Here is a 13,555-nt window from a genome sequence, read left to right on the forward strand (position 1 = left end):
GCACAGTGATAGGCATTCAATATGCAGTTGCCCTATGACTTGGCCTTGGGATTCATTAGGCTAGGTCCTTTCTAAGCTTTGTTTAGTATTGTAATCATCTATGTGGTGTCTCTTAGTAGATTCTAAATTCTATGATCACTGAGGGACTGTTCGATGCTAAAACATGCAGATTTACAACAGCAGGACTTGGATGACACCTTCTCTTTCTAATTGTGTAATGATTCTTTATGAATGCTTTTATTAACAATCATATTTTGTTTTCTTTGATACAAAGTCTCTTTCGCCGCTAAACCATGCAAATTTACAAAAGCAAGACTAAAGGAAGAGCAACAGTTAGTCATTCTTGTTAGGTACAAGGCACATTTTACAAGCATGCATGCATACCTTGTCTTTCTAACTGTGATGATTCTATATGGCTGCTTTTGTTAACAATCATGTCTTGTTTTCTTTGGTACAAAGACTTCAGTAGAAGCTCCAAAATTATCACTGTGTTTTATCATTTGGCTGTAGTACGAAATGTTTGAATCACATTTATAACTTTTACAGGCAAAGAAAGGATCTTTCTCGAGGTTGCTAGGGTTCTTCAAAAGAAGGTCTACATTAGTGCAACAAAATTGCGCCTTCTAAAGTGTATGCAGTTTTCTGACGAGGATATGCAATGGCTGACAACCAATGATCAAGACAGCCATATTCATGTAGTGCCTCTCTGGACTATTGCAAGCTTCAAAAGAATGGCCTTCGTTTCAAGGCAATATCATGTAGGTTTCATAAACTTTTGAATTAAAGTAACAGTATCAAGGCCTTGAAAGCTGTCTCACTGCCATGTTAAAACTTTTGTGCCTTCTGAAAAATAATAAACATTGTCTACAAATTTTTAGGGGAAATATAATTGCATTGTCTCGTTCTCCCCCACCGGATGGAGTTTTGGAAGAGGGAAAAAAAGGACTCCTGGTCGAAGATGGCAACAGGGAACTATCATCCGGTGAGTTGATGCGATACCTGCCTTTTCCTTCCAAATTCTTTAAGAAGCTAAATTTACTTAATCAAGTTACAGGCTGATGACATTGATTTTGCAGGTATGAGGTTCCTTATAGTGAACACTGCAGCTTCAAGGAACTGCAGGATTTTGTGAAATTCATCACTCCTACAAATATTGTACCAAGTGTGCATAACAACACTTCTGAGGCAGCAGATGCCATGGTTGCTCTATTAGTAAATGACGATGCTTGCTAGCTAGGGTTGGTAAGCTGAGCTTGATCGAAACAGTTCATGCTGTCCAAATGCTCTGCTGGGCATTTCAATCTGCAGTTGAAAAAAGAAATCGCCCGCTCTTTGTCCCCCAGTGTAAACTGTGTATTCTCGATATCCATGGGTGGCTTGGTGTAATAATTGGAACCTCGTCTTAAGGCAGTTTTCATGATTCCAGTATTAGCCTTCTATTTTCATTGGAGAGTATTTTTAGGGGAACTTGCATCCAAATCTAGAAGAGCTGCAATGCAGCTGGTGTCTATCTTCAGCATCCAATTATTATATGGGCTTTCAGTCATTTTGTGATAGCAGTATGGCTGCCATTGGTGAAGGAGAGATGGCTACTGCCTGGTCTGTGCGGATTCTCGTGCAGAATATTGACCCTGACCTGGTACTGCCAGTTTCAGCAGTTTATTAAGAAGGAAAATTTTGAAGCCCACTCTCAGCTGCAATGCCTGTGAGAAGCTGCTACACTGTGCACAGGTGAAGGGGAGTTTGTAGTAACCCTGCGTTAAGCAACGTGCTTCCTTTATTGTGGAGTGCTTGTTATGAAGGAAGCTATCTGGATGCCAGTAAGAAAGAGACTAGACTCGTGAGATTGCCATGGGTCATTGCCACTACATAGTGGATCACAGACCTATAGGAGAGATCTGGCATGGTTGTTGTAGGACCAAGACCTTGACATAAGTCTTGTAAGCACCTGTCCCATGCGAGCCACCATCATATTGGGATCTCAACACTAGGCTACCTCATGTCGTGCCCTACAAAGAGGAGTCAAGGATGCCAGCAGTAGATGCCATCCGTATTCCAAAGACACCAAAATTTACTATGGGACGTCGATCAGGCCCACATGGAACTTGGACTAATTATGATAATAATGGACATGACAGAGAGCTAGTGTCGACACTTCGAGTTTCTTCACTCATGTTGTTCCTAGCTCTATTTCTTTTCATTAGTATTTTCTTGGGAGATGTAATAGGCAGCCCCACCAGTTTCCGCCATGGGGAGTGCCCTCTCATTTTACTTGGTCTCAATGGTTGTTGTTGGCCTTCCACTGACGTTAAAATCCCTCTCTCTCTCTCTCTCTCTCTCTCTCTCTCTCTCTCTTTGTGTGTGCATGAGAGAGAGAGAGAGAGAGAGAGAGAGAGAGAGAGAGAGAGAGAGAGAGAGAGGCAAGCGTTCCTGCTGCTGCAGGCCCTCCAAGCGCCTCCTTCAGCCTTGGGGTCTGACCAAGCCCACCATCAGCTTGCAGGCAGTTCTGCCGCCAGTGTCTTCAAATCATGCTCTACTTCGGTGGAAGTTGTCTTCTTTTGAAGTGCAGAAAGATAGCTTGTCGGATAAAAGGTTGCTTATTTTAAGTTATAATTACTTGTAGCATGAAACATACAAGGACATGGTGTGTGATGCCATGGGTTCTCTTTGGACACACAGCCACATTAATGTTGACTCTGGAAGGATTGCCTTTGTTACTCGTATGCTGTATGTAATTCGTAAGTATGGCAAGAACTACATGCATACTCTTAGGGGAGGATATTGTCAAGACTAAAAGAACTTGTCAGGGCTTGACAGAAATCAGTCAATTTCAAGATCTATCTCATGCTGAGACTGCTTGCCTATGTTAGACTAGACATTTTTTACAATGTAATGACTCTAGGAAGGTTGAGAAGTGGGAAACTAGGGCTGGGCAGAGAGCTTTTATTGATAAGGGTTAGTTCAAGATTTTTAAAAAAGGCTTGCATTATAAAAGGCAAAGTGAATATTTGCCGGGTTGAAAATGTGGATGGTACCTAGACAAATTCAAGGGCCCAACGTGCTCAGGCATGTTAGTCACTATGCTAAACAGTTCGAACATGTTGTGATGGATCACTTAGTAGCTATCGTTGATGACTTTTTCATGCCTCAAAATAGAGAGAGATCTTTTGTGCCTCATGCGTGCTTTATCTTTATATGGTTTGGTAGCTTTTATCCGACAATCTTTATTGGTTTGGCAGCTTATAAGTGAATTTCTGAAAGTCTAAGCTTCTTTCACATGTGAAAGGTTGGTATCATAATTAATGGCTTGGGAAAATTGTTTTACTTTGCAGCTTATGCGGTCATCTTGGTTACCCTTTGAGGTGGATAGTTAACTACTCTTTGCCAACAATAGACTGTTTACTCTCCAAGTTGAACAAGAAATTCAAATATCGGGTAGTACCTAGCAATTACATGTCCATTTTTGCATAGTCCAATCAATCTTGATTGCCTATATTCAAGTTTATTTGTCCTTGATAATGTTTGCTAAGCAGGATATCACACGTTTCATGTCTACTATTATGGATCTTTTTTGGTAGTCACATCATAGATGTTAAGCCCTCATGTTAATTTTTGTGGATCATCTTTGCTCACTAAAAATGCATGGGGGTTTAAATATTTGTTTGCATGTTCTAGTATAGAAGGGGAAAGTGATGCTTCACAATTTGTGCAAGGTGATCAACCAGGGATGCCCTTTTGTGACTTGTGTGCTTTTTGCGATTGGAAGCAAAAACCCTCTCATCTTAAATAGAATGGCATGTGTGTTCTTGATGGAAACTCTTTGCGTCAATGATGTTTGCACATGCATTGGCCTTGGAGGAGCTTGATTTCTCTTATTTAATTTGTTCTAAAGATATACAACTTGTGGGATGTGTGTTTAATGATGGTGGTATTGTGTTTTCTATCCTTGAATAGTTACACAGTTCAACTTAGGATAATCCCTCTGGCACTTGTCACAATGCTTAATGACTTTCAGCCAATGCCTCTTTAGATTACATACTACCTCAAGGATTGTGCTTGCTTGTCGTTCGTTGTTGTTGACTAATGTCATAGTTGCATAAGTTGTATAAGGTTTTGCCACCATCAATTTGGGTTTTTGCTCATGCAAATTGCATTTGGTCTATGACTTGTACCTCGTGGTAGTGGAGCTCCCCCTTCAACATTAATTTTTCTTATGGGAAATTGGTATAGAGGATGAGAGGTTTCAATTCAAAAAAACTTGAGGAAAAAGAGTACAAAATTTTGGAAGGGTATCCCCATGCTTGACAAGTGTCCATGGGTGAACTTATGGAGGGAGTAAAGGGGGGAGTGCATTTATAAGTATGTAGGTGAGGAAGGCGTGCCAAAAGAGGTGAAAAGAAGTCACCTCATTGCCACATCATTTGGCACATGTGCCCATTTAGACTCGCTCACCTTTCTCCTATATACTCCCTAAAAGCATTAATTGCAAGGAGGGCATCCTCCACGTGTCGCGCCATCCCTAGGTGTTGAACTTGACACCTTGTGGTCCCCACACTTTGACCATAACCAAGAAGCCATCCAAGCCTATTCATGTTACTATCCTATGATAATTTATATATATTTGAATCTCCTCATTTTACCCAAAAGAATGTGAGAGTGTGTTTGTGTATATACATGTCTCACTAGTGCTTTTAATCCATTTCTCATAGGGCTTTTTTTATGTTCAAATGCTCCTTAATGGGTTTCTCCCCTTTGGCGATATATGCTAGTAAAATTGGATATACTGGTTGTCACCATGCAAGCGCAATGTGGCATGAAATGCTTCAAAATACAAATAGGCAAAAAAGGCACGTTATCGGATTTGACGTTATCTATTGTGAAATGCAATGACCTTTGACATACTTACGAGTGATATAGCAAGGAATTGCATGAAGAACAGAAGCAATGTAAAATTGTAAGGAGTGTTGGATTTATTAAAAGATCCTTGCATATTCACAAGTTGCACATTTTCAAAATTTTCCATGCTAGGGTGAATCAAGATATCGATGTAAATTTATAAGTAAAAAACTAGATATTGCTCGCTTTAAAGTATATAGTTGTGTTGAATATGTTCATGTCCCTAATGAGAAGAAGAAAGTTGGATTCAAAGGTTAAGAAGTGCATCTTCATTGGGTGTCGTTTACATGAGAAAGGGTATAAATGCTATAACCCTTCCACTCACAAATTGCAAGTAAGTAAAGATGTTTTTAATGAAATGAGTTGTTGGTATGCACCATTAAGAAAATTAGAATTGTGGATGTTAGAAGTGGTGATCTTGTAAGATATACAGAGCAATAGTCATAGATTTTGAGTGTGGGCTTGAAGAGTCCTCAAGCAGATGCATCCAATGCATGCACTAGATGGATCTTCACATGGTAGTCCAAATAGTGGTACGCATGTATCACACAAGGAAAAGATAAAGGTGGATCAAATTGTAGTTTTTTTGTAGGTCACTCTCATGTGGATGGAGAGTTTAGTGGTTCAGAACAAAGCCTCAATGTGGAACTTGGGACTCCTTTTTTTGTTACTCCAGGTGCAAGGCAAAGTAGGAATATTTTATAAACACTTAACATGAGCTAGTGTTGCGTAGGTCCACACAAGTGAAATACCTTGTTCATAGGGTGAAATATTTGGTTATGCAGCCCTTCATCAGGCATACATGGTTAAGGTGATAAGAAAATATAAGCCTAAATGTTTTGAGGTTGTAGCGGGATGCATTCATGGATCAAGAGATGGTAGCTTAGATGCAAACCACACTTGGGATTTGTTGCCTTAACCTTATGATAAGAAGGAAATTGATTGCAAGTGGGCTTAGTGAAACACATTCATAACATGATTTTCTCCTAGATAAGGTAAAAGTACATCATTTTGTCTTCCTCACTCCACTCATCAAATGAAGTGTTTCTCCTAGGTAAGGTAGAAGTACATCATTTTGTCTTCCTCACTCCACCCATCAAATGTCTCTAGAAATACACAATTTTTTGCACTATTCATACAACATTTACATGGAGAGTCATCCACCAAAACTTTGTTATGACTATCTAGAGATGGGCCAAATCTATGTAGCCCAGGGAGAGAGGTATCACTCATAAAAATTATCCCTACATTAGCCTAGTTAGATAACCAAGCCTGGATGTGTGGGAGAAACTCCCCTCTAAGCTAGATGAGCCTCACATAGATATCCAATACGAATGCCCTGAGAGGGAAAGAATTCTATGGGATGCTGCTGAAGAGGTTGCTGGTAAAAAGTAAAAACCGATTAGATTTGTTACTTTCAAAAAACGGCATGAAGATTGAAGATCGAAATAAGATTACCATATCCACGATGATGGTGATGGTGTCCAAGCTGGTTGCGGGCAGGGGAAGGATTTTCCACTACCACCAACCTCTTTAGTAGCATCCCGTAGAATTCTTTCCCTCATAGGAAAGGGCATTCGTATTGGATATCTTGGTGAGGCTCATGTGGCTTAGAGGGGAGTTTCTCCCACACATGTAGCGAGGCTAATGTAGGGATAATTTTTGTGATTGATACCTCTCTCGACGGGCTACTTAGATTTGCTATGGCCCACACCATGCTCAAGAGCTAGGATAATTCCCGTGGCTTTGGCAGTTATCTCTTGCTCCGCAACTGACATCGTCCTACGAGACCTCAATGGTGACATCGTCCTACGAGACCTCAATGGTGGCAGCGTTGTTGTCTTTGGTACCACAGTTAACATCTTTATGACTGATACCTCTCTCCATGAGCTGGTTGGGCCGTATTTCATATGCAGAAAGACAGGACACTTTGCGAGGTCATGTACGGCAGAGGAGACGTCAAAGCATCGAGCGGAAGTGGCGGAAGCATCGAGAGGAAGAGGCACCTACGAAACTTCCGGAGAACAAATGTCTGCGAGACCTCCCCTCAGCCAAGTGTCAAGGATGACGAGAACGCAGAGGTCGAGGAGGACGAGAGGATCCTTTAGAGGGAAAGCTGACAGGTGGTCGCGAAGATCTCGATCATAATCCAACGAGAGTGCTTCCTGAGCCCGCTCAAGGAGAAACCTCAGAGTCGTCTAGCTGTCGAGCTGGTGGGTCTTATAATTGCTTGCCTCCTGAGCATGAGACGGGTCTCGCAGAGCAACTCCATGGAATTACTTGAAGCATACCATAAGAAGAGAGCACTGGGGCAAGAACGATGAGGTGATTCGGGTGGTAAAGCGACCCAGCGCAGCTTTTTACGAAGGATCAAGCATGTAGCAAGGTCGGCGAGTTCTGGCAGGGACAAACGTTTCGATTTCCTTAATGATCCGTACAAGGGTCTGGCACACTAGGCAGGCTCGGATCGGGCGGACCGGATTGGAATAAGGAAGGTGTCGAGTCAAGCAAAAGGGATGCCTGACGATCTTTAGAAAGCTGATGCCGGATGCTCAAGAAACTAAAGGCTATGATACGTTTTGTAGGGAGGTTGCATTCTTCTCGTCTAACTAGATTTTGTGGATGATGAGGGATCCTCTTGTACTTTTCGGTTGGAATTCAAAGTAAACAAGGTGGCGATACCTTTCAAGGCCTGCTTGGAACCTTCGCCTGCATCACTCACCATCTACTACTGTTGCTCCTGTTGCTCTTCTACTGCTTGTTGTGCAAGGCTAAGGGGGAAATACTTCCAATAAAAGAACTTGCTAAAACAAATTTAGTAAGATCTGGGTTAGTTCCGATTTGAGTCAAACATTCCTATTTGGGTCAAACAAATTTAGTTCCTATTTGGGTCAAACATTCCTAACTACATCATTAACCTAACACCTAACCCTAGTCCCCATTGACCCGGTCAACATGACCAACTACTCACAAACCCCCACTTTCCCAACCCACCTCCCAAAAATCCACTCATTCCTAAGACCCTTTGTAGGGCCGATAATTCTCAAGGTCGGCGATTGTTGGATGGAGAGTTCTTAGGTCATGTTTCCACGCACCCTGAATTCGTGCATTTAGGTGCGGTCCACACGGAGCTGTATAAATAAAATACGATGCTCTTTTGCAGATTAAGTCCAACCATTTCGGTGGGGTTGGATTGTCTCAACCAATGAACTCCCTTTTTGCTTTGTTCTCTCAGAACTTGTAGCAAAAGTCTCAAAGCAACTAGAAGCTCAAAGCCTCAATTAGTTCAAAAATATAACCATGCATCCTTACACAAGTGTCAGACATACATGCTCAGACAAACAAGATGCTCCGTATGGCCATCCCATAGGATCCACATACATGATTTATCCTCTCATGAACATTGCGTAGGACCCAGAGCACGAGGTACATCAAGAGCATATGCAAGCACTCAATGCATGCAAACATACAATCAATGTGTACCTCTTTTTTTTTTTTAATGGCCATTCCTCAGGACCCATATATGTTTCTCTCGATGTACTACCCACTTTCATATGGCCATCCCTCAAGACCCACAACCAGTGGTACATCATGAGTACACACAAAAGCACTTCATGCATGCAGACACATACTTTTCACACATGTTTCTTTCAACTATTTGCCCACTTCATCTTATGGCTATATGGGACTGTCCAAATCTATCCTGACAGCCCTAAAAGAGTCATGGCAGGAAAGAAACTGTCCATAATCTGTGGTATATTAGGAACATATCACACAAGTTCACAATCCAAACCACACATTCACAAGAATATCATAGAAAGTGAACCAACCAGATTGGCATCAAGTGCCATCAGAATTATGTGGCGGTGATCGTAGTTAAATACTTCCTATTTTTGTTCTAGCAGGTAGGCCTATCGTGCTTCTCGACGATAGTAGTGACCGCAATATTCTATCCTTTCTCAGATTTATGGATACTTCCTCTGATGAACTGTCATGTAAGTGGCATATACTATGATTACAAAAATGTGCCACATGCATAACAAGACTGGAGTTGCATATATAATTTGTAGAGCCATAGATAGCAAACCATATCCAACCACAAACTGATCTCAACAGAGTAGATTATAAGATAAACCCTATATACATGCAATATATGATTTGGTAGAGCTATAGGTAACCAACTCATATACCATGTACAGATAGTCTCAGAGTGACTAGTACAATGATCTAGAAGTCCCACGACAGAGATATCGTCACCAAGTGGTACCTTGGGGGTGAGACATACAGTGTCATGAAGTGATCTCTAGATATCCTAAGCATTCTGTACCAAGCGAGGGGAGGTACTACCCCCTCTTGAGCATCAAGAAATGCTCTAGACCAACGCTTTGCGAAGCCTAAAAGCCACAACCGAAGTCGGCTCAAACTGAAAAAGTAGAATTGCATCAATTGAGGTGAATCTACCAGTTCACCCTCCTCCAATCCACATCACATCCAAATAGCGACTCTACCATGGTGTGTCAATAACTGTTCTTGAATCAAGATCTCATCTTGTTCCTTTGTCTTTGGCTGTTCCTCATGAGGCATATACTTTGGCGTGCTTTCATAGCACAACCTCTTGGTTGAATTATCTTAGTAACCAAAGGCCTCACCTCTTGAGAGAGATGGTATATACCTGATCCCAGCATCATTCAGAACAATCACAAGTCTCACCCCCTTGCGAAATTTGGTGATGTCACGGCAACGGAATCACTGTAACTAGCCTTCGGGAACTCCACAAGGCGGTGAACAAATAATATAACCAGCGAATATTATAATTTCAGCCGCTTAGAGAATTATTACAGCTAACTCGAAAATAATAACAGCCAACAATAGTCACAAAATAAACACACGGAGCTAGATTGCCCCCATCTTTCGCCTGCTTGTGTGCATGCTTGTGTTCCTTCTTTGATCTTCATGCTGTTCTTTGAAAGTAACGAATCTAATCAGTTTCTATTTTTTACCAGCGACCTCTTCAGTAGCATCCCGTAGAATTCTTTCCCTCTCAAGGCATTCGTATTGGATATCTGCATGAGGCTCATTTGGCTTAGAGGAGAGTTTCTCCCACACATCCAGGCTTAGTTATCTAACTAGGCTAATGTAGGGACAGATTTTATGAATGGCACCTCTCTCCATGGGCTACATAGATTTGGCTATAGCCCATACCATGCTCAAGAGCTGATAACCAGTTCTCTCTTGCTCGGCAAACAGTGTCCCTACGAGACCTCAATGTTAGCAGCATTGTCTTTGGTACCACCATTAACATCTTTGGTATGTGCCATCTCAGCGAGACGAAGACACTAGCATATACAACTACGCAGTGCATTAGCATGCAGGCCGCCTACTAGGCATCTAGTTTTTTCTTTCACTAGTAACCCTTCATCGGTAGTTCGCTGACCATGGCCGTAAAACTCATTAGCCCATTTTTAGTCCAGCAACGCTATCCCTTTGTTCCTGCGTCAGTTTGGATCTCTTCTCTGCCAATGTTAGTTAGGCTCTCCTTCATTTTCTTGTGTGTTTTAAGTCTCTTACATTTATTCCAATTATTATTATTTATTTATTGTTTGTGGCTTCATTTTCTTGTGTTTCTAAACTCTCTTGCATTTATTTTTTTATTTTTTTAGGGGCTTTTATTGTTGGTTAAAAATTAAGGTATGACGTATAGGCAATGCCCCACCCCCCACCTCCACGAGGGGCTGCTCCAGTGCCATCGCTGTTTGCCAACAAGCACCAATCGTGGATTAGCTTGCGAAGTGGTTCACATATTGCAATCTGTTTGCATAATTGTCATCCCTTACCATTCAGAGTAAGTGTTTATTCAAGTACATTGTGTCAAGGGGACATGATGGTGATGGTGAAGTGTCTAAACTAAGTGTCATTGAATTTAGCCTAGGGGTGCCAGGCTAGGGGCCTTAGTTAATGCCCAAAAGGTACCTATGATTCCATGTGCAATAATTGCAACTCCTAGTGCTATTAGAGTGGTTCCAATTTCTAAGGTCATTGGTTTGGTTCAGTGGGGTCATCCTTTAAAAATTGACCCCCTAGAGGACCTAGTAGCTAGGGCCATTGGTTCCAAGCATTAGGGTCATGGTTTGCCAACTGACCCCCCTAGGGGCATTAAATTCCCATGCCCCATTTGCCATCTGTCTGTGTGTGGGCCTTGTGTGGCCTCTCTGCTTGCCTTATGGCACCTCGGTGTCACATCTGGAAGCACCTGGAAGGCCTTAGAGCCCTTCCTTTCCCTTCCTTGTTGTTTTGAGTCTTCTCCCCTAGTAGAGGTCTCTCATTTTAAAGATGGCGGATTTTTGCTGCTCCTCTCTTGCTGGATGAAGTGGATTTTGAAGCTTTCTTTGCATCAATTCTCCTCCCCTTGGTGTTTCCAGCTGTTGGCATGCTTCCTGGACCTGGATGCCTCCATTTTGGGAGGTTTTCTTTGTGACAGAAGTCCTCCTTTCTTGCTTTTGAGGCCATATTCTTGGATGCCTCACTCCTAGGTCCTGCCTGGTGCACTAAGATCTAAGGTGTTTGTGGGCTGGAATCTTCATTCTAGTCGATGCAATCATGGCGGATTTGCTACAGCTTGTTGGACGCTCTTTCTTTTGAGCTCTAATGGTGGTGGAAGTCAGTCAAGGGCAGCTCCCTCCTACCAGAGTCTGATGTCTGTTGTTCAACCTACTTCTGGGGCTGTTTCAGGCTGAAACAGGCTGGCCGAATTTTGGGGCACTGGTTGTGATACTCTCTTCCTAGAGGTGTAGTGGCAAGCCTTGGGCTTAGTAATGGCTCTGATCTATGCGGATGCATTGCTTGGCATGTTGTCGGGTTGTTCTACTTGTGTTATGCATGGCTATTGAAGGGAACCAAGAGAATAGCACTGGGAGTTGGTCACGGGCACAGCCACGGGTTGACATTGTATTGGATTGCACCTGTGGGTGAGCTCTTGGAGGGAGTCCCTTGTATTTGAGCTAACCAGTAATTAAATAAATACCGCAAGGGGCACCAAGTATCGGGGCCAATAGGAGTCACTTTGCATGCTTTTGGGTAGGGGCATTCTAGCCTCCCTTGTTTTAAATGGTTCAGTGATGCTATGCCATGAAGATATATGCTCTGAGTATTGCTTATGGGAAATGGCAATGGTTTATGTTGGCTATATTTTAGATTTGTGAGATAATAGTGTCAGTTACATTGCCCTTTGTCAGTCAAAGGCCAATTATAGTGGTTCCGTTGCGGGGACCCTCATTAAAACATCCAGAGGAGTCCTTGGGTAGCTTGGGTAGAGAAAGCATTTGCTAATTTTTCTTGGTCTTTATGATAAGCTTATGGAGGGCAATCGGCATGATCATTATACACTCAAGGAGGGATTCATGATGATGCATGGTAAGCTATGTGTAATGCAGCCATTGAGGCATAAGGTGCTTTCTCTCTTTTCCTCTTTTCCCTTCTCTTTTCCCCTCTATTTTTTCCTCTCTTTTCCTCTTTCTTCTCTCTTTTCTCTCTTTCATTCTCTCTTGGCTAATGCTTGAGCCGATTGATTATCACAGTATATTGTTGTTGGCTTTGTCTCATCAAAGTAATCTGTTTCTGACAATAGTCTTCTGAGCCATATAGCCTCACAAGCACTTGTAGTGAGCGCTCTATATTCTGATTCAGTCAAAGACAAAGAAACAGTTGGCTGTTTGTTTGACAACCATGATATAGCACCTTGACCAAGGAAAAATGCATATCCCTGCATCGATCTCGTGGTCTCATGATCTCTGGCATAGTCACTGTCATAGTATCTGTGCAACCGTGGATGACTTCCTTTGTATTCTATCCCAAACTATCTTGTACCTTTGATGTATCTCAAGACTCTTTTGGCTGCATTCCACAGAGACTGTTTTGGATTTCTCGCATAGGGGTATTGAGGCTACAATCAAAGCAATGGAGCACTACTTTTATTGGCCTTCTCTTCAGAAGGATGTTGAGGCTTATGTCAGGACGTGCATCACTTGTCAAAAGGTGAAGTATGACAGGCAGAAACTGTTACGCTCTAGCCGAGGTAGCATGACCTCGGAAGAATCAGTCGACATTTCCCTTAAAGGATCTATGTTTGTAATTATTTGTTTGCGCTTCATGTAAATGATCGGGAGGGAATTAATGTCAAGGTCCTAGGTGAGGGTTTATAGCACCAGACTAGGTGGATCTAAGGCTAAGGGCCTAATGCAAGGAATGTGCCTAGGGGCAAAAGATTTTAATGCATCCCAAGAGAGGGGTGAAATGTTGCATTAGGAAGGCCCTGTGATGATGACATGTGGCATCTAGATCCATCTAGGGAGATGGGGCTTGTTAAAGCTAGAGAGAGAAGAGAAGTTGGGATTCACGTATGTTTTTGATTTGTAATTCTCTGTCTGCTTGAAAGCTTTAGCAAGGTTGGCTGGGAGGAAAGTAATGGTGCTGCTCCCGCGATCTGCAGTAGGAATAGATAGTCAGTGTATTATATTTGGTATCAGAGCCCAAGGCTAGGAGTCAGAGAGGGATCGTGGTTTACGACGGAACCAGCAATGGTCTATGGTGGAAGCGATTCGTGAACGGGGAGACCCTTCGACGTAGATAGCCTGTGACTGACGCGAGATCAATGGAGAGCCCA

General features: G+C 42.4%; 1 protein-coding gene across 1 annotated transcript in view; it reads left to right on the forward strand.

Annotated features, from left to right (window-relative positions):
* The window catches only part of LOC147880748 (sterile alpha motif (SAM) domain-containing protein), an 85,959-nt gene extending 83,563 nt beyond the window's left edge, over positions 1-2,396 (forward strand). Inside the window, exons 8-10 of the mRNA XM_087370810.1 lie at positions 547-758; positions 879-982; positions 1,077-2,396. Coding sequence (XP_087226936.1) covers positions 547-758; positions 879-982; positions 1,077-1,233 — 473 coding nt within the window. The 3' untranslated portion in view covers positions 1,234-2,396. The remainder of the gene's footprint in view (positions 1-546; positions 759-878; positions 983-1,076) is intronic.
* Positions 2,397-13,555: the final 11,159 nt, after the last annotated feature.

The sequence above is a fragment of the Dipteris shenzhenensis genome, chromosome 32 (genome assembly GCF_047967505.1).
Source record: "Dipteris shenzhenensis isolate YYH24624 ecotype China chromosome 32, Dip_SZ_1.0, whole genome shotgun sequence".
In the NCBI taxonomy this organism is placed as follows: domain Eukaryota; kingdom Viridiplantae; phylum Streptophyta; class Polypodiopsida; order Gleicheniales; family Dipteridaceae; genus Dipteris; species Dipteris shenzhenensis.